This window comes from Typopeltis vanoorti, chromosome 6 (assembly GCF_054136105.1).
Source record: "Typopeltis vanoorti isolate ZY-2024b chromosome 6, IOZ_Tvanoo_1.0, whole genome shotgun sequence".
In the NCBI taxonomy this organism is placed as follows: domain Eukaryota; kingdom Metazoa; phylum Arthropoda; class Arachnida; order Uropygi; family Thelyphonidae; genus Typopeltis; species Typopeltis vanoorti.
This window is the reverse complement of record NC_143554.1, coordinates 71,189,434-71,214,776: the sequence shown is the minus strand read 5'-3', so window position 1 is coordinate 71,214,776 and position 25,343 is coordinate 71,189,434. Positions and strand designations below refer to the sequence as shown.

General features: G+C 35.1%; 1 protein-coding gene across 1 annotated transcript in view; it reads left to right on the top strand.

Moving 5' to 3' along the window:
• Positions 1-25,343, top strand: part of LOC150105530 (reversion-inducing cysteine-rich protein with Kazal motifs-like) — a 279,764-nt gene that overhangs the window by 242,901 nt on the left and 11,520 nt on the right. Inside the window, exon 19 of the mRNA XM_090394242.1 lies at positions 10,921-11,045. Within this exon, the coding sequence (XP_090250368.1) occupies positions 10,921-11,045 (125 nt within the window). The remainder of the gene's footprint in view (positions 1-10,920; positions 11,046-25,343) is intronic.

Sequence of the window (25,343 nt, the reverse complement as noted above, 5' to 3'; positions counted from 1 at the left end):
AGATCAGTTACACAACAAAAGCCTATTAACGATTAATTAGACATATTAGATGCTTTTGATAACTTCACAACTGTTAAATAATTGATAAACCAGAATACAAATGATAAATTCATTACTGTATGCATGTTGGAACATTGCTAGTTGTTGCTATCACGTCAGGGCCGGCTCGTGCATAGGCACTGCAGAACTCCCAGTTTTTCTTGATATATAAATATATTTATTAATTTATTTATATTTGCTTGTAATATTTAATTTTATCATCAACAATCCTATACAATTCTCTTATTTTGTATAAAAAATAATAAAAATCCATCTTGTAGCACTTGAAAGGGCAAAGGATGCTAGCAGCACTGTGTTTACCACAGCGTCATATTGCTACATGCGCAAGCATATGCACGTCATAGTGAGATGTGAGCTATTAACATAATGCAGCACTGTCCATCGCGCAGTTCCACTGTTGTTTATTGCAGTTTGCGCCAGTAGTAGTGTTCATAGTGCTTATCGTGTTTACTCTGTCTCTTTAAATATTTGGACATTACAATTAAAGATATAACATTTGTTATAGTTTTTATTTTAGAACATTATTGGGGTTATGATAATGGATTTTATTTTTAAGTAATTTTGAACTATACTAAACTGTATAATTTTATCGATAATAAACAATATTTTTTCATGAAACAAAACAAGAAGAATATATTTTATTTTTAAGTAATTTTGAATTATACCAAACTGTATAATTTTATCGATAATAAACAATATTTTTTCATGTTTAATTTTTTTTAAAAATTTTTACCATAATTTTGATATTTTATCCAAACACGTATACACTGTAATAGATTTAGTTTAATCCTTTATCCCAGTGAGAGCAAACAAAGTTTGCGCCTGAAAATATCTTCAGGACTAAATATAGTGTTGTACTATCTTATCCAGTAAGTAGTGCAACACCAAGGCAACTCGTGGCAAAGGTGGAGCAAGCTACCAGGCACTTCTAACCCAGTATCTCCCATAATGCAAAACACATTTCCTATGTGGATATGTATACTGTTATGCATTAAAGGGATTGGCCATCTACCCAGACTAGTTTCGACCTTTATTGAGGTCTCTTCAGTGGGAGCCAGGCCCAGCGCTGGAGATACCAGGCAGAAGCAGTAGCAAGTCATCTGTGCCTATGGGAGTTGCCAAAAGGTTTATCACCTTTTTTTTTTTTTTTTTTTTTTTTAAAAATTACTCTGGATTTAGAGAAAGATGTTGAAAATTTATTTATCACTAGGTTAGACTATAATAGATTTAGTTTAATCCTTTATCCCAGTGATAGCAAACAAAGTTTGCGCCTTAAATTTTCAACGTATACACTGTACTTACAGTGTGTATGTATATTTCGAAAGTTGGAGCACTCCCACGATTTCAAGCCACGAGCTGCCACTGCACGTGTTACATTCTAGGTCCATGGCTGTTAAATTTTTGACAAATGCAGCCCATACTTGTAAAATTAAATCTTGATTTTTATTGCATTGTAAAGGGATCCTAAGCATTTGTGAGGCTTCTTTAAATTTTCTTGTGAAACAGTTATCAATATATGACATTTTTGTTTGTTGTCAGAGTACTTGATGGCAGTAGTGGTTGTGTGAAATGCCAGGTCTGATTTATGCTCTCTTCTTTTTTTGACTTCTTTTGCGTGTTCAGATATGTAGATCTCTCCCAACCTTCCTGTTTAGCCTTCATAACAAATACCACAAGAGCAATGAATCTCATAGACACCTGTTTTTTTTCATGGGGTGATGTAGGAATGTTGGTGGGGATGTAGGAATCTTGATATTTTGTAGAGGTAAAAAAAGCCACTTTTATGGTGTACTCACAAAGCAATGCAGCCACTTTGTCTGTGACATTTTTGATATAAGGCAGCTGCATTCTTGAAATCTTGTTTATGTAAGGGAGTTGCAGTAGATGTACTAAGAATTTTTTGATCGTCTTGGGTTCAAAACCATTAAGTGCAAGGTTCTGTTTCAGGTAGTGCAGTTCTTCCTTCCTTTTAATTGGTGTGCTTGATATCTTGTATTCCGTGTCTCGTAAAGTTTTAATTATGCCTATCTTTTGCAAAGGATGGTGGTGTGAAGTGGCATATAAAAATCTTCCTGTTGTGGTAGGTTTTCTGTATAAAAAAGGAAGATTTTTAAATGCCACTAAAGGTACGCGTGTCAACTCTTCTAAAGGTACATGTCACTTGGGATGCTAGTTTCTATTTACAGTGATTACATAATTAATAAGGAACCTTAATCTTCTATATTCCCATGCATTTTTGAAAATTATGGAGACAACTACCATGTTTGAATAAAAACTTTAGTTTAATATAACTAAAATCTACATTCAGCTAGTATCTAGTCAGCTAGTATTAGAAACCATTCCATACCAACTGGCTGGAATGTACATGATGTTAATATATGTATATAGATAGATACTTGTTGTTGTACCCAATGTATTTCTACAAAGGCCAACAATTGTTGTAGCGGTTGGTCAGTGTCTTTAACAAACCAGTTTGATTGTAGTGTAGCTTGTTTTCTGTGTATAGTTGTATGCTCCAGAAGATGACCTTGACATAAAAGTCTAAACGTCGAATGTAGATTTTAGTTATATTAAACTAAAGTTTTTATTCAAACACGGTAGTTGTCTCCATAATTTTCCAAAATGCATTCAGATCACCATGTAAGCTTAAAAGAAAGATTCTATATTCCCAATTTGTGTATAATTTTTTTTTAAAAGAGGTATTTATTTTTAAGCCATTAAAAGTTGCAAAATTTAGTACATTTCTTATCTGATTCTCACCAAAAATACATTAGGGATTAGTTGATATTCTTGAATTAAGATCTCTTTATTATAATTACATAACAGGATATATTTTTGCAGTTTTTTTCATAAAATTCCTGTTTCCTTTCTTCCATTCTCTGGTGCATTGATTCCAAAAATACTAAAATTGCTTCTATATATCTTCAGTTTTACTGCTATAATTTTTCACTTATGGATGTGGAACTGTATTTTATTTTTCCATTTTATATTCTAAAGGATAGTTGCCCTTTCATGTTGATAAACCCCACTCTAGATCATTGTATAATTGCCACTTTCTCCTGTACCTTTTAAGTTTTTTCTTTGTTTCTGTATATTGAATGCTAAGTTAATGTTTATTTTTGAAATGATTAGTTCTGCTTCCTTAACTGCTAATTATTCCACATTGTTTTCTTCTTCTTCTTCTTCTTCCAATCATAGATCTTAGGTCAGGTGGCCTGTTCCAGTCTCATGCTAACTCTTTCTTGGTCTTCCGATTCTTCTTTTTCCACTTATTTTATATTTGTATAAAATAATATTTTCGGTAGTCTGCTGTTGTCCATTCGATTTAAATGTTCTATCCATTTTTGTTTATACTGTCTTATGTAGTAATTAATTGGTTTCATGTTCAGGAATTGTAAAATTTCTTATCCAGCTGTTTTTCTGAGAAATTTCATTTCTGCTGTTTGAATTTGCTTTTCATCTTTCCTTTTTATGGTCCATGTTTTGCTTCTGTATAGTAGAGTTGGTTATAATAAAATTAGTTTAATCCTTTATCCAAGTGTGAGCAAACAAATTTTGCGCCTGAAAGTATCATCAGGACTGGGGCAAGGTGGTACAACACTAGGACAACTCATTGCAAAGGTGGAGCAAGCTACCAACACTCTTATCTCAGTATTTCCTATAATGCAAAACACATCTCCTTGCGGATATGTCTAATGTTATGCATTAAGGGAAGGGCCACTACCCAGACTAGTTTCGACCTTTATTGAGGTCTCTTCAGTGGGAGCCAGGCCCAAGTGGAGCTGATAGCTTGTAGCTCCACTTGGGCCTGGCTCCCACTGAAGAGACCTCAATAAAGGTCGAAACTAGTCTGGGTAGTGGCCCTTCCCTTAATGCATAACATTAGACATATCCGCAAGGAGATGTGTTATGCATTATAGGAAATACTGAGATAAGAGTGTTGGTAGCTTGCTCCACCTTTGCAACGAGTTGCCCTAGTGTTGTACCACCTTGCCCCAGTCCTGATGATACTTTCAGGCGCAAACTTTGTTTGCTCACACTTGGATAAAGGATTAAACTAATTTTATTATACTCTAACCAAGTGAAAAATAAACTTTCAACAGTAGTTGGTTGTTTAAGTTAAGGGATATTACATCCCATATCGTTTCTTAGCCGAATAAGAAAAAGAGTTTCATGCCGAATATAGTAGAAACTATATAAAATTCAGTGAATTCCAATTTATACAAAGGAATAAATTCCAAAAAGGAATTTATTCCTTTGTATAAATTCCTATACAAAGGAATTTATATAGGTTCTATATAAATTCCTTTATACAGAAACTATATAAAGTTCGGCGATTCGGCAACTGACCCTAAATGTAGTGCAAGCTGAGGCAACTCATGTCAAAGGTGGAGCAAGCTTCAATCACTATTCTTGATATTTATCCATAATGTGAACAGTAATACAGCTCCTAGGAGCTGTATTACTGTTCAACATTATGGGAGAAGGTCACTAATAATATTAGTGACCTAATAATATCTAATCTAATACTATCTAATATTCACATCTAATAATATCTAATCTAATACTATCTAATATTCACATCTAATAATATCTAATCGAGTTGGTTGTTTTAACAAGACATTATATAATCTGATTCTAGTGTGTTTTTATACTAGGGATGGCTTAAATATATTATTTATTATGCCATTTACTTTGACAAAGTTTGATAATTTAGTATCTATGTCTTTTTCTTCTTTGTATGATAAATCACATCACATGTTTTGAAAGTATTTACTTGTTCTAATATTTTATTATCTATCACTATTTTACTTCTTATTGGGTTTCTCCTTTGAATGCCATTATTTTTGTTTTTTCTTTAGATATTGTCATATTATATTGTTTTGAGATATATTTAATGGTTATGGTTTCAATGATCTTTTGTAAATCATCTTCTGACGTAGCTAACACTATTTCATCATCTGCAAATAGTAGTGTATCTATCTTCATTTGTGGGGTTATTTGTATACCAAATGGGTTATTCTATTTCCAGATTGTTATAATTTTATTTATATATATGATTTAATATATATTTTATTTATATATAAAAGCAGAGGTGAGAGGGTACATTTTTGTCATACTCCTCTTGATAGATCTTTCCATTCTGAGATGTGTACAAGTTTAACTACTATTTTATTTCCTGTATATATTTCTTGAATGGATTGTAAAAGTTGGTTTGGTATATTTAAATCAGTTAATATTTTAAACAAATTTTGTCTATTAATTTTGTCAAAGGCTTCTTCATATCAATAAAGGCCACATTTGTTTCTTTTTGAAATTCTCTTCTCTTTTCTATTAATAATTTTAGAGTAAAAATTGGATCTATGCAGGATTAGCCTTTTCGGAAACCGTTTTGTTCTTTTAGTAGTTTGTCCTCTACAATACTGTTTAGCTTCTCTTTTAATATTCGTATATATATTTTATATCTATATTTAGCAGACTAATTCCCCTATAGTTATTGCAATCGTCATTATTTCCCTTTTTATAGATTGGGATAACCAGTGCTTTTTTCCAAGAATTAGTTTCTCCAGACATTCAAACCATATTAAAATATTTCAGCAGTCGTTCATTAAATTTTTCACCTGCATTTTTATATAGTTCTTTATTTATATTGTCTTCTGGTGTTTCTCTATTTTCTTTATTGTATTTTTCGCTTCTAACATTGTGATATTTTCTGTTAGGTCATTCTTTGTTTTATAAAATTTTATTTCATTGTTCTCATCTGTCCAGAGATTTTGGAAATAGGTCACCCATTTTTCTAAATCTAATATTTGTATTTTTATCTTTACTTTTATTTCTTTATTCATGTATTTTATTACTTTAATAGGTTTTGGGTTGTGGCTTACAAATGTCCTTTTCTAGTTCTGTTACGAAATTGTTCCATCTTTCTCTGTTTTTTTCCTTACTTCTCGTTTTACAATTGCACTGTTTCTTTTATACTCTATTTCTGCTTCTATTGTTTTGGAATTTAGCAATTTCTGGTAACTGTCCTTTTTTGTTTTTATTATATTTTCTATTTTTTTGTTCCAGTCTCATAGTCCTCTATAGGAATTTTTTCTGGAACGAAAAAATTTTATCTTCATTTTCTGATAAAATGAAGATAAAATTTTCTTCATTTTATCTTCATTTTTATCTTAGGAACAAATTCCTAAACTTTCTGTTGCTGCTTTTGTGAGAATTTGTTTCAAATTTTCTCATTCCTCTTCTATGTCACTTGATTCATGTGTGGTTTCTGTTTTTAAGTTTGTGCATTTTTGACATTCTTGTCTAACTTATTTCTTCATTACACGATCCTGTAATGAAGAAATTTTGTAACTAGGTTGATAAGAATTTTCAATTTTATTATTTTTAGTCACTTTGGTTTAAACTGAATTTTTGCTGATACCATATAGTGATCAGAGTTTAATTCAAAGCCTCGATATACTCTTATGTTCCACATTGTTAAAGTTAATAAATTCACTACATTATGGAAAATAATGGAGACAACTACTGTGTTCGAGCAAAACTTTAGTTTAATATAAACCAAAATGAACATTTGACGTTTCGACCTTCATATCATGGTCATCATCTGGAGCATACACATATATATACAAAGAAACAAGCTGCACTACAATCTACATGGTTTGCTAAAGTTACTGTCAACCGTTACAACAATTACTGGCTGGACCGCTGGTGAAAAAAAAAAAAAAAAAAATACAACACTTTATAAACAAAATTAATAACATAACACTTACAGGCAAAATAAATTTTACCTACAAAAAGAAGGTATGGCCATGGGCTCACCACTATCCCCCCCCCCTAAATTGCTAACTTTCATATGGAAAGTTTTGAGCAAAGTGCTCTTGATTCCTTTACTCTAAAACGTACAGTGTGGCTTAGATATGTTGACGATGTTTTCGTTATCTGGCCACACGGTCGATGAACATTAAACACATTCCTTAGCCACACGAACACATACAATTTACTATTGAAATTGAAAATCAGGACTCACTCCCATTCCTGGATATACTGGTCACGCGTCTTCCTTCAGGCAGTCTATCCTTCATGGTTTACCACAAACTGACACATACTGGCCAATATGTACATGCTAACTCATATCACCACCCATCGCAAAAATTTGGTCATTAACACCCTTAAAAACAGAGCTATAACAATTTGCTCTAATCAACAAGAATTAAAGATTATTAGCAACACATTTATAAATAATGGCTATAACAAAAATACTATTAATAAAGTTCTTCATAAAACTTCATCAAAAAAGAATATAGATTACAGTAAAACCATAGCCATCCCATACATTAAAGAGTTATCAGAAAAAATCAATAGAATCCTACACCATTATAATCTCAATGCCACTTTTAAACCACCTATAAAATTAAAAAACATATTCAACTTCTCTAAGGATCCTCTCCTCTCATTGGCACATCCTGGAGTTTATTGCATCTACTGCACCTGTAACTTACCTTATATTGGTGAAACTGGACGTATAATCCCTATGCATAAAAAAGAACACAAAAGACACATTAAATATAACAATTTTGGTGAAGCAAACCTTTCAGATCACGCTCTCAACACTACACCAAATTTATTGGAAAAGTACCTGCTCTTTACATCATACAAAAACCTGGTATGAAAGAAAATTTAAAGAAGCCTGTGAAATTCTGATTAACCACCCTAATCTCAACAATAATGGTGGCATAACAATTCCAAAAATTTGGATAGCACATATTCAGCCCACTTAGTATCTAGCAAAAAGGCTAAAAGATGACTTACTGCTAGTATGTGACTCTACATACTTCTCTTCTTCTTCTCTTCTGTCTAAGACAGGTTGAGCAGGATCTTCCAGTCTTTTCTATTCCTTGCTGTTTGAAAAAGTTCCTTATATGTTCTGCATCCCAAAATGTTCTTTATTAATTTCAGCTGGGTCTTCTTTTTTCAGTTGGAAAAGTATTGATTAGGACGTTAGGAAGTCTGTCTGCGTCCATGCGTACAGTGTGGCCAAACCATCTCAGTTGTTGTTTCCTAATTTTTTTCTATTATTGTCTTTTTATACAATAATTCTTGTCTGACTATGCTATTTGTTTTCTTTTCTATCCAACTTGTTCTATTTATTTTTCTTAAGCATTTCATTTCAAATGCCAGCAGTTTTTTCTCATGTTCTGCTCCATAGATGACTGTTGGTATAATTATTGATTCATATAATTTGATTTTGGCTTCCTTAGATATCGTTTATTTTTCAGATTTTCTGTAGTTTTCCCATATAGTCCATCCTATTGCTATTCTGTGTTTGATTGTTTTCAGTTCATCTATTGTTTCTGTTAGTTTTGATCCAAGATATATGAAGTTGTCTACTTGTTCTATTTGTTCTCCATTTAGGGTGGCTGAGATGGTAGTTCTGTTCCAGCTTGTTTATCAACCTTTGTAGTTCATTTGGGGTTCTTGCAATAAGAACAAGATCATCTGCATATTTGATATTATTTATGTTTAAACCATTGACATTGATTCCAGGCTCGTTGTCTATTGGCTTCTTTACAACTTAGTCTAGATATATGTTGAATAGGCATGGGGATAATGGGCATCCTTGTATTACTCCTTTTTGGATCTCTATGGGTTCTGTTGTGAGTGTGTCCTTTTTAATTATTGCATTTCTCTTAGAGTAATATTTTATCAGAAACTGTATTATATATTTGTCTATTGCTTTTTCTAGTAGAACTTTAAGAAGGATTTTTCTGTTGATGCTATCGAAAGCTTGTTTAAAGTCCACAAAACAACAGTATAGTTCTTTATGGTCTTCCCAGCTGAGCTCTGCTAGTTGGTGCAATGTGAAAATAATTTGAAAATAAATGTGAAAAAACTATTGTTGAATAGTTTCCTTAGAAACCAGCTTGTTCTATGCCTATCAGTTCTTCATAGGTGTTTTTTTTAAATCTATTTTGTATAATTCTTATGAATATTTTATAGGTGTGGGAGAGTAAATTGATTGGTCTGTAATTTCTGCAGTCTCTTTTGTCTCCTTTCTTGTATATTGGGATGATCTTTCCAGTTCTCCAGTCATCTGGGAATGTTTGTAGTATTTTATTGAATAGGGTTATTAAATATTCTATTCATGTGCTACCTCCATATGTATGACCACAGTTCAGTAGGGATAGTATCAATGCCTGGTGCTTTATTGTTTTTCATCTGTTTTATTGCATTCTTCTTGTCAAATTTTTGGGTGGTCATTATATTTTCTTCTATTGTTGGCATTGTTTTTGTTTCCTTGGTGAAAGATAGTCTTAAAATGTAATAAATTTAGTTTAATCCTTTATCCAAGTGTGAGCAAACAAAGTTTGCACCTGAAAGTATCTTCAGGACTGGGGGTAAGGTGGTACAACACCAGGGCAACTCGTTGCAAAGCTGGAGCAAGCTACCAACACTGCTGTCTCAGTATCTCCTATAATGCAAAACACATCTCCTTGCGGATGTGTCTAATGTTATGCATTAAGGGAAGGGCCACTACCCAGACTAGTTTCGACCTTTATTGAGGTCTCTTCAGTGGGAGCCAGGCCCAAGTTGAGATACCAGGCAGAAGCATTAGCAGGTCATCTCTGCCTATAGGAGTTGCCAAATGGTGTGCCACCCGAGAATTGAATGAATCAATCACCGCATTTCACGGTCGATTGATTCAATACCAAGATTGAAATAATGCAGCATTCTTATATTTCCCATATATAAGCAATGAAAAGGTGTATCAACCAAGTAACAAACAGAGTTTGCACATGAAATATCTTTATGACTAGGCTACTTGTATATAGAAGTTAATGACTTCACATTAATTGCCTTAGTGATGTAGCCTGGAGAAATGATAATTTACTTGCAGAATATCATGTGAAGATTTTAATATTAAAAGCTGTAAATTTTAATAGGATTTGTATTAATATCCTTTCAAAGAAGCGTATTAAGCTAGAATTAGAATTTTAACCAACTCCCTCCCAGTGTGTTTTATGTTCCACTTTTTCACACAAGAATACTTCACACTTTCACAGCTGTTAACTCTATACAAAGCCCAAATCTTCCAGTCATGGAATACTACTCCCATATTGAGGGTGGTGCACCAAAATCTGTCTAAGATTGTTTGATTCTCTCCAGAGGAGGACAATCAAGCTAATTAATGATCCCTCTCCCACAGATGTTCGGTTTCTGTCTTGTGCTTCTTCTGCAGATAATTTCATCGACAGTGCTCTGCTGAATTGGCCACTATCATTCCTCCACTCTCCTCCAAAATCATTAAAACAAGAGCCACTGCTAACCAACAACCTTTTACAGTCCATTTTGAAACTCACTGAACCAAATTCGTTGCTTCCTCTTTCATTCCATCTACTTCTGTCTTATGGAACAGTCTCTCCCCACTCTGCTTTCCCCAAAGATTATAACCCTCAGCTGTTCAAGAAAAATGTGAATATATTCCTCCCTTCTTCTATTCCTCTTGCTCACACACGGGGGTACCTCTGACCAGATATATAATAAAAAAAAATTATATTTTTTTTATGACTACCACCCAAAAAAGGTAAGTAAATCTATAGCACACTAGTACCATGGGTGGGAGAGATATTTTATTTTGTTTTTTTACAAAAATTGTTTAGAAAATAAATTACAAAAATTTATGTTAGCTGATTTTTGTACTTAATTAACATTCAGAATTGTAAAGAGAAACCTTTATAGGATTAACTTAAGGTTGATTATTCAAAGATTTTTAAAAAAATTAAATCTTAGGTGTGTGCTATTTATGTTGCACAGTTTAAGAATCAAATATTTTAGCTGTTTTTTTTTTTTTGTATTTAGTTAAAATGCAGAATTGTGAAGAGGAACCTGAATCCCTTGTATGTGATACAAATGGGGAAGAACACATTAACACATGTTGGTTGCTGCATCGAGGCAAGAAATTAGCTTATCACGGAAAATGCTTGGTAAATTGCAAAATTTTATTGCTTTATTTTATGGGTACTCAAAACCAGTAATTAAATTTAGAAAAGCAAAATTTTCAAAATTATGTTTATATTATTGGATAATAATAACTATTATTGTTGGATTTCATCTCCCTCTCTATTACAGATCTAAAACAATGCCTGTGGCCTCTTTTTTTAAGCTGTAGCTGAGTGCTGGATCTAGTTTTATGTTCTATATTCATGTAACTGAGGTGGAGGTTAATTTTTTTAACACAAGGTGTTGCTTCTGTGTGGACACTTAGCATATTTCACCTTGCTGCTTAATAAGGAACAGTAGTGAGTCATCATCATATTCCTGCCATGTACCCTCAAGGGGTGTACAGGATATGATAGTACTACATGAAAAATTTACATCATTACTAACCTCCTATCTACAATTTTCCTCCAAATCAGTCTGTTACTTGTCAAGACTCCAACATTATCAGATCTTATATTTCTATCGTCTAAGGCACTTTTTACCATATCAATCCACCTATATCTTGGTCTTCCTCTGGGTCATTTTCCTGCCAACCTGGTGGAGAACACTTGTTTTGCTAATCTTTCCTCGCCCATTCTGTTTAAGTGACCAGACCACCTGAGATTAGCTCTGCTAATGCATTCCTGGATGCTGACAATGTAAAGTTTTTTCCTAATATCCTTGTTTTTTAATATGAACTTGCCATTGATGTCATCTGTTCACACCTCTAATCTTTCTCTGGGCTCTCATATTTGTGGTCTCTAGTCTTTGGTCAAGTATTTTCTTAAGTAGTAAGTCACCTCCCCTCAAAAATAAACTTCGCTTTAGTATTTAGTCTCATTATGCATACACACTAAGAGTTGGTTTGTATTCTTAAGGCTGAGATTAAAATATGAGAATAGCATTAACTTTATTAACCTTTAGCTCGGCTACACTGTTATTACTTCAAGCAATGTTACAAGGCTTGTGTTGTTGCCAGAACAGCGAGTCAGAACCATATCAAGTATGACTTGCAAAAATGAACATTTAATTTCTTTCAAGCAACATGTGATAATGCATGGAGAACAAACCCTGATGACTAGTTAGTGTTGTCCAAGTTTCAACATCCAAGCAATCCTTTGTACTGTTTTACCCACTTCTGCAATATGCTGAATCCACTGTGGAATCTCTATGCTAAACAACAAACTTGGCATTTTCAAGCCACTTCAGGCCTCTAGTAAGCAAAGCAGTAGTGAGGTAATGAAAATCATCTACCACCTAGAGATGTTTCATGCCAGAATGAGATTGAAACCTATAGGTTGGAGAGCAGAGATAATACCTATAGCCATCCAAGCTAGTTCTATTTATTATACTTTGTTTCAGGCTTTCTTTAATAATTATTAAAATAAAGAACTAAAAGGCTTCAGTTTGGCAATGTAAAATTAGTGTAATAATAAAGACGTAGGCACTGCCCAGGCATCTATATATTTGGCTTTTATTAGTCCATTTTTGATAAGGTTTCACTGGCCTGACAGCTGTTTGAACTAATTGGTTCTCTTCAGAGATCAGGCAGAAACCTTGAGAGAGAGCAAAAACTCTCATTCAGTACTAAGGAACTTGAGATGTCAGAGAAATGTATTTTTTGTAAGCAAACTCTCAGTTGGCGTGCTTTTCTAGTTTTCTTTTACGGTGGTGAGTAAAAATAATTATTCAAATCAAGAGCCAAAATGCTTCAGTTCAGCAATATAAAATTATGTATGTATGGACTAATAAAAGGTGAATATATAGATGCGTGGACAACACTTAGGTCTTTTAAGTAGTCCACGCTAAGGCAACTCAGGGAAGCTGAGGAAAGTATTTCTGCAGGCTCTCTGGTTAACTTACAGATAGTTTCGACATTCAGCTTGGAAATAATGCTGGATCTAATATCTACTTTGCTTATGCAATTTCTTTAATAATATATAAAATAATTTTTATTAGCCTATAAAATTACTGCATTCTTGAACATTGTCTTTTTTTTATGTATTGGAATAAATACTGATTTAGTAGTTTTTATATATATAGCCAATTTTTCTTTGCAAAGAATGACTTTTATTCCATATTCTCCCATATTTTTATGTATTTAACTTGAAATATTATCATTTTATGTTGTTTGATAGCTAGTTCTATGTTTTCCTACTTTTCTTCATTAGAGCAAGAGTCATGCTATTCTTGTTTGAATAAATTTATGTAGTGATTCTTCTGTCAATAATGTCCTGTAGTTCGGATAAAATTGAATTATTTTAGTCTAAAACATTGGAAAGTTTAGCTTTTTACTTAAAACCAAATAAAAACACTTTTGCAATTTTCCTTCACTAAACTATGCTGTTCCCATAGAGTATCATATTCTTGTTCACCTAGAAATCGATCAGTTTATAATTTTAATAAGTCTTTTTTGGAGCCTCTAATTTCATATCATTCCCTGTAACATTGTAGTCCTCTGAGAGAAAAAAGTCTTTCTCTTATTGCACAAACCAGTTCTCAGCTGCAGATATTATTATTATTATTATTATTATTATTATTCAGGCCTCCAAGGAGTCAAAAGACTCATCGAGGGAGGTCCTTTCTAAGACAAAGTCTGTCAAGACTCATCGAGGGGAGGTCCCCCCCCCGAGAAACACAAAGTTTATCATACCACTCCTTAAACCCACTGACCGTTCTCGCTCCCACCACTCCATCAGGCAATGCATTCCACGGCTCAACCACCCTCCACAGAAAGAAACCACTCCTTACCCTCTTGCTCACAGTTTCCTTTCGTAACTTCCAGGGATGGCCTCTTGTCATCACTCCTTCCCGCTGATCAACCAAGCGAAAGAACTCCCCAGTGTCAACCCTGTAACCACCTCTCAACAGTTTAAAAGTCTCAATCATATCACCTCTCCTTCTTCTATCCACCAAACTCTGCAGTCCACATTCTCTCAGCCGATCCTCATAACTATCCTTGTACAGTCCTGAAACCATCTTTGTCATCCGTCTTTGTATCCTTTCCACAGTTAATTTATCCCCTTCAAATCCTGGGGACCAAATCTGAGAACAATAGTCCAAGTGTGGTCTGATCAGAGACTTATACAACGGAATGATAACCCTCTTATCTCTGCAGGTCAGTGTCCTTCTCATAATAGCAGCAATCCTCTGTGTTACCTTCACCACCTTTGCAATATGTCCCCTAAACTTCAGGTTTCTATCAATCATCAACCCCAGATCTCTTGTCTCCCCTACTTCCTCCAGTATAACTCCTCCCATAGAGTATGTAGCATCCCATCGATGTTTCCCAAACCTCAAGACCTTACATTTTGCTGCATTAAACTGACACCCCCATTCATTTGCCCATCTATCTAGCTTATTTAAATCCTCTTGCAGGGCTACCACATCTGCACTATTACTAATAATCCTTCCAAGCTTCGCATCATCCGCAAACAACTGAATATCCCCCTGCAATCCACTGGCTATGTCATTAATATAAAGGTTAAACAATATAGGTCCTAGTACTGAGCCCTGTGGGACCCCACTTGTAACCCTCTGCCTCCTGGAAACTGCTCCACCATACACAACTCTCTGATACCTATCAGACAGCCAATCCTGAATCCAGTTGACCAATCTGACATCCAGACCCATGTGCTGCAACTTAAATATCAGCTTATCATGTGGCACCCTGTCAAATGCCTTCGCCAAGTCTAAGAAAATTGCAGTATATGCCTTTCCCTCATCTAATGCTCTTGTAACTTTATTATAAAAGGCTAGCATATTGCTAAAACAAGAGCGTCCTTTCACAAATCCATGTTGATTCTCACAGATAACATTACCCTCATCTGCCCAATGCTGTACACGGTCCCTCACTACTTTCTCCAAGATCTTAACAACTACTGATGACACACAGACTGGCCTATAATTAGACACTTCCAGTCTGTTACCACCCTTATGCAATGGCACTATCTTACCTTCCTTCCATTCCCTGGGCACCTTTGCCAAAGCCAGACTTTCATTGAAAAGCCACGTTAAAGGTATTGTCAATTCCCTAGCACATTCTCTCAAAACTCGTGGCGAAATACCATCCAGTCCCACAGCTTTACTGAAATCCAGAGTACTCAGTATCTGAAACACACTCTCCTCCTGTACCTCCAGACCTCGTACCAGTCCTATCCCTCTAGCATTAAAACTGACTCCTCTAGGATGAAATACTCCAATAAAGTGTTCATTGAACAATTCCACTATGTCCTCTGCATCAGTCACTCTATTCCCATTTTTATCCCACAATATCATTCTTCCACAGTCATTTCTCCTCCTACTGGCCACATAGCTAAAAAATTCCCTAGGATTTTCTTTGGATCTTAGGGCCAATCTCCTCTCATATTCCAGTTTCGCTTTCCTTACCACACGAGTCACTCTTCTGGCCTGTGTCTTATATTCCTCATGCATCTCTTCACCTGTCTCCTTATATCTCTTCCATAGCCTCTTTTTCGCATGCAATTCCTGTTTAATATTGTTTGTCATCCACTTTACTCCAAATTGCGCCCTCTTCTTCACTCGTGGTATACAACTTACCATTGCTGATAACAAATATTCTTTCACAATTTCCCACGCACTGGTGATATCCCGGCCTTCCAATTCCTCCCTCCATGAAACTTCCCGAAGTTGACGTCTAAGACTATTATAATCACCTGCCTTATAATTCCACATAAGTTCCCGTCTCTTTGATACTCCTGCATGTATATTCATTTTCCAAGTCAAAACCATATGGTCACTCTCTCCAACTGGTGGGAGAGACGTCAACTCAGTTATTATCAACTCTTCTGATGCTATAACCAAATCCAAAATTTTTGAACCTCTTGTTCCCTCTGTTACATGTTGCCTAAGACATTTGTCCCTCAAGAATTCTAGAAATTCCATTCCCCTATTGTTACATGCATATTCCTCTCTCCAATTTATACTACTGAAGTTAAAATCTCCCATAACAATCATTCTTCTTGCACTTGCCAAACTTAGCTGTCTAAACATCTCCTGGTCCCCGTCCTCTGTGCTCCTGGGTCTGTAGCAACACCCCACTAAATATCCTGTCTTGCCTACCTCTACCTCACACCATACGCTCTCAAAATCATTTGTCTCACTTCCTTCCAAATTCTCCACTCTTAGAGGACATAGGTCATCACTTATCATAAGCAGCACCCCACCACCACACTTTCCCCTCCTATCCTGGCGAAAAATGCTATACCCAGCAACTTCTATACCTGTTTTTATATCCCCTTCTGTCAACCACGTCTCAGTGATCGCAATAATTTTTGGCCAGGCTGATGCTATCTGCGCCACCAATTCCTCTCCCTTATTCCGGATACTCCTGGCATTAGTATACAGCATATAAATGCCATTGTTTCTATACCCAGCATTATCCCTTCTAGACTCCACTGGGCTCAGTCTTACCTGACATTGTCTCCCTTCTCCCAAGTATCCATTCCCACAAGAGGCCACCCCTGCTATCATCCTCCCTGGGACACACTGACTCGTTCAGAACAGCAATCTCTCCAGATGCCTACGTCCTTCCTCATTCAAATGTAAACGGTCTCTCGCAAACAACTCCTCTCTTTCCTCAAATGCACTCCAAGCATCCACATATACCAGTCCTCTCTTGTCACACATTCTCGCTATTATGCCATTCAATATCACCGCTCTTCTGCTCAGCTCATCATTATCATACCTAGGCAACACGCACACTATTTTTCCTCTCTCTGTCTTCTTCCGTACAGTCTCAAGCAAAAATCTCATATCTCTCGCTGCCCGACTTACATTACCACTCAAGTCATTCCTTCCTACCATCACAATCATCTCATCCACCCTTTCACTTCTCTTAATTGCCATAGCCACCCTTTCTATTGTTCCTCCTGGCAAACACTCCTCACGCATCCTATCTTGAACACCACGGATCATTGAGTCACCATACATTATACCTCTTACCATTCCATCGCTCCTATTGTTTCCATTCTCTCCTCTTCTTTCATTCCCATACCTCTCTCTCCTACTGTTTCCATTCTCTCCTCTTCTAGCACTCCCATACATCTCTCTCATTCCCTCTCTCCTACTGTTTCCATTTTCTCCATTTCTAGCACTTCCATATCCCTCTCTCATTCTGTCTCTCCTACTACTGTTTCCATCCACTCGTCTTCTAGCATTCCCATACCTCTCTCTCATTCCATCTCTCCTACCGTTTCCATTCTCTCCTCTTCTAGCACTTCCATATCTCTCTCTCATTCCGTCTCTCCTACTGTTTCCATTCTCTCGTCTGCTAGCATTCCCATACCTCTCTCTCATTCCCTCTCTTCTACTGTTTCCAATCTCTCCTCTTCTAGCACCCCCATACCTCTCACTCATACTGCTTAAATTCTCTCTCTCTCCTACTCTGATTCGCCTTGCATTCATCTCTTCCATTCTCCTAATCTTATCTTTCATACTTCTGCTCTCATTCACTAGATATTCCACCTCCTCTTTCAACTCATCTATCTCCCTCTGCAGGTCAGTCACTCTTAATCTAAATTCACTCTCCCAAACAAAACCATCTCCTAAACTTCCACAGTCACTCACACCTTCCACACTATCAACCATTATTTTCTCATTCTCTCCTATCATACTACTTGTCTTCCTACATTCATTCTCCGTACCTGGAGCAACAAAGTCGGATATCGATATATCTAATGTACTTATTTCCTCCAACTGCCTGCATTTTGCACACATACGCTCTCCACTCTCTTTAACAAGCCACATATGTAATTCCCTAGAAGCATACATGCCGCAAGTACTGCATGCCACAAAGTCCCTTATGATATTGCTAATAATTGAGTTCTTAAATGGCGGAGGACTTGGCGTTACGCCACTTGCGACTGCTGCTGAATCCACCATCATTCCTTACTGCCGAGTAGCGTAATCCTTAATAATTATTCAATTGATAAATAAGAGGGGAAAAAAGTACAAACATCAGAACATTTAAGTACTAATATAATTAAATAAAATGAAATATAACTAAATACAGTAACTTAGCTTCGTTTTGTCTTCCACCGTTACGCGTTCGATTCTCACGGTACCAAATATATTATATCGCGACAGCAACTAACTTCCGAAAAACAACCACTGAAGTACACTCGTATTCAGAGAAACAATTCAGCACTCAAAAACGTAGAAAAACGGGGAAAAAAACGGACTATTCACCGATTAAAAATCACTTTCTGCTGCACAGCTCAAATTCACCGCCACGTGCTACGGCGACGCCAATATGACTTCATTATTTGTTCCTTTCAAGTGTTTCTTTAAATTTGAGAATAGGAAATAGTCAGATGGAACCAGGTCTGGCAAATAGATTAGGTGAGACAGACATCGAGAGCCCATATCGTATATTGTCTCTTGAGTTTCGTGAGCAGGTGCATTTGTCCTACAAAAGCAACATGCTTCTGCTCAGTTTCCCGAGTGTTTAATCTTCAGTACCTCCTTCAGTTCTTGTGGTTATATCAGTTACTTTCATATCATTTTTGTTTTAAGTGTTTATCAGAACTTTTCATCCCCCCCCCCTCGTACTTCTCTCAAACAACCTCCCTTGGCTATTTTCCATGTGATGTAACTGTAAGCTACATTGTTGGACTAGTTGTTCAGTTCTCCATGGGAATGAAGAAACAAAATTTTGTTATATAGAATATTTACAATATTTATATCGTTTCTACATTTTACAAGAAAAACATTGTTTCAATCTTTCAGCAGTATTTTCAAGAAAACTACAATTTGCTGACAATCCAAAAAATATTAATAACCCTTTTTTTGTATCTTAAACCTTGGTATACTGTGCTTACAAATGACAAGGAATTATCTACAGTATATCATTCAAAATATGGATCTAGGTTCAACTGGTACTGATAATAAAGGATATCACACTATGCAAAAATGTTTCTGTAAAATTTATCTTAGAACATTTTTGCATTTATTCTTCCTTTCATTCACAAAAGACGTGATTTCTTTTTGGTATTTCCTTTGGCTTGCTTTTATCATATATTTTTATTGCATTACTTGCTAGCTTTTGTCCGATAATTTTTATATGTATATTATATAATGAGTTAGATCTGTTAGATCATCTAATATTGACAATGCCTTTTAAGTGAAAAGATCTGAGTTCGAATCAACCTGGTTTTCATCTTGCAAAATAAGCAAATCAGCCAGAAAAACAGATGCAGTTGCAAACATAGTAGTTGATGCAGATAGGATTAACTGCCCTATCATAAGCAGGAAGCGGGTTCTAAAAAAGATTCACATTGGCCATGATGGGCCATTGAAAAGGGTAAAGCTAATAATAATAATGGTAAGTGCCTGTTGGATTGCTAGCTTTTGTCCGATAATTTTTATATGTATATTATATAATGAGCTTCTGTTAGATCATCTAATATTGACAATGCCTTTTAAGTGAAAAGATCTGAGTTCGAATCAACCTGGTTTTCATCTTGCAAAATATGCAAATCAGCCAGAAAAACAGATGCAGTTGCAAACATAGTAGATGATGCAGATAGGATTAACTGCCCTATCATAAGCAGGAAGCGGGTTCTAAAAAAGATTCACATTGGCCATGATGGGCCATTGAAAAGGGTAAAGCTAATAATAATAATGGTAAGTGCCTGCTGGATTTCTAATCAGGACATGAACTAGTCATTACTAACACCCATATTTCAACTTCTGCTGAAACATGAGCATGCAGAAATTCACATTGAGAGAAAACACTAGAAAAAAGGTCTTGTTGTTGACTGTGTTATTGTTGACAGTGATAATTTCAATACTGGTTTAGAACATAAGATTTGAAATTGGAAGTAATCATTACTTAGTTTTAAGAAGGATAAAAATTAACATCATATTGAATAAAAATATGTAAGAAAGTTTGGCAATGAATTAAAGTAAAGCAGCTTTTAGAAGTTAGCCTCAACTATACATATACAGTGAACAAAATTAAAGCCTCCCTGTTTGAGGCCTTGTGGAGCACCACCCCATGATCCAAATGCAGCAAAACTTTGCAGAAGCGATATCTGAGGAAAAAAAATAGTAGTTCCAAAATTCACCACCAGTGGTGCATATCGAATGTAGATATAATAATTTTTCTGTGTGCATAATAAGGAGAAAAGTGACACAAGCATAAATAACACATCTTTATTCACTTCCATTACACATTCATGGGCTGCTCAGTGTGCTGAGCAGCACATGAACACATTACTGTTCAGCCCAAGCATTACACATTATTATTGTTCAGTGTGCTGCCCTCCTGGTATACCACAACCGCATCCTTTTGCACAGTGTGTTCAACAACAGAATGCAACTGGTCTGGACTAAGGTTGTGCATATGCTGTCCTAGAAAAGTTTCCTCTAAACATCTTACTACTATACAATAAATCTGGATCATCAGAGTATGCTCTCCTGATAAGTCACCCTATTGACTGAAAAAGCCTTATTTACCATTCATAGAACCAAACAAAGCTTATGTAGCTCAGTGGATGTGGTGTTTGCACACCACAGTGCTTGACCGCACGAAGGAAGACTTGCTTTCAAATCTAGTCAGCAACTAGAGGAAATTTTTTCTAAGCCTTGTTTCAACCGGTTCCCAAGTTAGTCGATCGCTGGCACAGGCAAGCAGGCTTTTTCCTTCTGGAAACGCTGGTTTTTCGTCCCGTAAACTCAAGAAAATCGACCGTAGAACCCACATTATTTCAGACATTAAATATATTGTGTTAGGGTGTGGTGGCACTTGTTGAGCCTTCTCTCTTCACTGCGTGCCACTTAATTAGTGATAGCCTTTGGCCAGCTGTCTCTGATTGGGTACCAGTAGAGATTGAACTGCCCACTCAGTCTCCAGAAGGTAGACAGGGCTAAGACGGCCCTCCCCTATACAGGAATAATAAAAAAAAATAAAACAGGCGTTAGCTGATTTTTTTTTTTATTTATTTTTAGAACCAAACAGTGGTATGAGTTGAGGTTCAAGGGAGCCACTGAGACATCCATGTAGCAGTAGTCAAACACCATATAGTTGTCTTATACTGTGCTCACCTAGTAACCATGAGATATTGCTGACTATATATTATCTTGATTAGGATTTCAGAGGACTACTGATGAGTAGAAATGAGGGTATCATTTCTCCTGACAAAGCCTTATTAGACTACTGTATTCAGATTTGGTTGCAAAGCATATCTTGAGGAGGAGTTATCAAATAAGTGTTATCAAATAAGAAGACATTATGTAATTTATATTACAATGACATTCTTTTTTTTAATAAAAGGTTTTGAAATTTCACTTTTTCTAGAAATCAAACATGCTACTTTTTATAGCCACTTCAAACCAATAAGCTGGGTAACAGTCTACACTAAATAAATATTCTACCACCTAAAGGCACTCATAAACATCCATGCCATGGGATTTGAAATTTCTACCTAATGGTTGGAGAATATGGATACAGTATTCACTCACCAACCATGCCAGCAATCTTGTCAACAGTTTTTCTTCTTGTTTAAGGCTTTTGACACATAATAGACCAAATTGGTCTATTATGTGTCAAGTTTTGATTACCTCTTACTTTTTGATCTTATAAAACCAGTCTTAACCTGCATCATATCACCTATATCTTAGTCACCCTCTGGGATTTTTTCTGACATTTTTGGCTCTAGCATGTTTTTCTAATTTTTTTATGATTTGCAGATCAGTACAGGATATAAGATAGAATAGATAAGTTAATAAAGAAATTTTAAAAGATAGATATAGGAGTAATTTTTTAGTTATCTTTTCTATCTCATATCCTGTACTGATCTGCAAACCATCTTAAATTAACCATGATTATACATTCATCATTATCATCAAATTCTTGACGTGTATCCTCAGGCGGGTTATGCAGGATGTTGTGATAGTACTATGAAAAAAAGTTACACCATTACTAACTTCTGATTGGCAATTTTTCTCCAAATTAATCTGTTATCCATCAAGACTCAAATATTATCAGATTTTATATTTTTGTCTTCTAAGGCATTTTTACAGTATTAATCTACCGAGATCTCGGTCTTCCCTGGATTTTTTTTCCTGCTAAAGAATACTTGTTTTGTTAATATTTCCTCTCTCATTCTACTAACACATTCCTGAATGCTAACAATGTCAAATTCTTTTCTAATATCCTCAATTTTTAATATGATACTGCTATTGATGTCATCTGTTCACTCCTCTAATCTTTCTCAGAACTCTCATATCTGTGGTCTCAACACTTGATCAAAGACTGGAGAAAGCCAGCTCTCAGATTTATAAGTTAAAATTGGTTTGAACACTATCTTATATATAGCCAGTTTAGTGTTTTGACTAATTTTGCTCTTATTCCATATAAATTTATTCATTTGACTTCTTACTATACGAGTTTTACTAATTCTGTTGTCTATTTCCGTATTTAATTTGACATCTTTGCTAAAAATTGTGCTTAAATGGTTGAAATATTTTACTTGTTCTATAGGTTCTCCATTCAGGGTGCAGTTGATATTTTTAATCAACAGGTTAGTATCTACCTGGATACTGAACAAACGAGGATAGGCTGCAGTTTGGGAATTAGCCAACCAAATTTACTGGCATTAAACCATAATATAAAATGATGGTACATGACAGAATTCTGTCATGCTACCAAATTATTTTCTAATAATTTTTTTTTTTAAAAGTAAATAATCTTCAGCTTTTTGATCAACTATTTTATTTCTAACCCTATTCTATTCAGATCCTTATCTTAAAACTGGTTGCATGTTAAGGCTTAAGTGCCAAGTAAAACTCGTGTTGAAGTCCTTTTCTAGCGCTGTTGAGTAAAACATCGCTGGAAAAGGATTAAAACCAATGTTTAATTCTTCTAATATTTTGTCTCAGTCAGAAATATCTTCAGGGATCACAATATAAAATTGTAATCCATGTGCACAGAAGCAACACAAAACTAAGTGAAACTAGGTGCGGTGCTCTCAGTGGAAACCTGCTGGAGGCCTTGGTTATAATATGGAGAGAATTAAAATTTTCCATATTTATTCAGATTAAGCTGGTTTTTAAGAACAGGTGCAGATTTTCAAAAACGTTTTTCACTTCTAAACTTACTACGATGGAACATAGTGGATTTTCCCCGATTTTTTGTGGGTAGTATATAAAGCATGGTCTGCTAGATCTGACTGACAATGGTTGTGTGATTACAGATGTATTTTTTTTATGTTCTTCTATGTGAATGGTGGCTGATCTTCCTACCTATTCCATAGTCAGCCAACTTGCAGGAACAAGGAATTCTATATATACACTGGGAAATTAGAGAGGAAGAGGTTTGTCTAGGGCAGGGTTGTTCAACCTGTCGATCTCTTGTGTATTCCTCCTTACTTACAAATTTAATTAAAACTGAAAACATAATATTTTATTTATCGTTATTTTGTATTATTTTTAATTCACTTTAAGTGTATTGCTATTGTTTATTTATTTTTCGTTAAAATTGTCAAATCAGTAATTTTCTTATTATAAGTCCGGGTAAATGAATTAATTTGGATCAGTGGAAGTCAAACAGTGAGCCGAGTGAATACGATTATAAGCAAGGTGTAAAAACTTGACTGTAGCTTAAATATTAAATATTCCAAAGCACGTTACATTGATTTTTTTACTTAGGTTAAGTCCCATGTGAATATTGTAAAAAAATAAACTTTGTCTCGGTATAGTTTGTATTAGATGTTTTTGTAAATAACTCTTTTGAAGCTAACTGTATATACTGCTTTAATAAGAATATGTTAGAGTGGTAAAAACAAAGGCAATGTTTTTGTCTCCGAAGCTGTACATGGCGGCATTAGAAAGATTGTTACTGAAACTTGTATGTATGAGAAAGGCTTGCAGGCTCTAAGTGTAAACATCTCTGAAGTCAGCCAGAAAGAGTTCAAACAACTTTCCGATGGCCAGCAACTTACAATCAAAAGAAAGCTGAGGAGAACAAAAGGCATGCCGAACTTAAGACAAAATACTCATACCGATTCTTTGGGGATTGCCAAACTTCATGCGAGGTCTCAGAGGAGGCCTAATAAAAAGGGACTGAAACAAGCAGAAGGGGTCCCAGTTCCAGAATTGCTGTCAGAGAGGAGGCCGCCGGTCCAGAGTCACTGTCAGAGAGACTGCCCAGATCCACGTTGCTTGAGAGAGAGGAGTTTCCTGTTTCCAGAAAGGAGCTTCTCAGTTCAAGACATCACTGGAGAGAGACTACGTCTAGGCTGCAGACAAGGTTTCAAATTGCCGAAAGGAAGAGTTCCAATTGCCGGAGAAAAGTTTCCAGGCCAGGTTAATGTCATACATTCACCAGTGTGTTGTGTATTCATTTCAATTTGATGAATCAAATGACTTCACTGATATTGCTCAGTTAATGGTATTTATTCGCATGGTATTTCAAGATTATAAAAGTAAAGAAGAACTTTTGAAAATTATACCATTATTGGGAAGGACTAGGGGGAGAAGACTTTTTTCGGCATTTGATGAATTTGTGAACACAAACTTCTGCTTTTTAAACTTGTGTCTATTACTACTGATGGTGCTCCTACAATGATAGGTAATAAATCAGGCTTCATTTCATTATGTAAAAACGATGACAAATATCCAGATTTTTTAATAACGTACTACTGTATTATTCACCAACAAGTACTGTGTAATAAAAGATTAAACACAAAAGATGTTTTGGATATTACATTTAAAATTGTAAATTCTGTTCGAGGAAAAGCCCCTGCAACGACAGCTATTAGGCAGATGATGATAGGGAACTTCTGTTGTACAATAATGTTTGCTGGCTCAGCAGAAGTCAATTTTTAGAAAGATTTCTTGTATTAATTAACGATATAAAGAGTTTTCTTGATGAAAAAGGAGATATTTTTCCGCAATTGAGTGATAAAAGATGGTTGTTACACTTATCATTTCTAGTAGATTTCTGTACGAAATTAAGCAATTTAAATTTAGAGTTACAAGGTAGGGATAAAAATTTAATTGACATGTTAAGTTCAATAAAAACTTTCCAACAATACTTATTTTTATTAAAGAAAAATATAAATGACAGTAAATTTAGATATATTCCATATTTATTAAAATTTTTTGAACAAAATCAAGAAATGCTTCGCTATGATTTAAAAGAATTTATTCGTGAAATAGAATTAGTTGAGGAAGAAATAAATTCAAGATTTAAAGATTTTAATAAAACTGAAATGATTGTATCTTTTATCAATAATCCATTTCAAGAAAACTTGAACATCACAGAAATTTCAAATAAA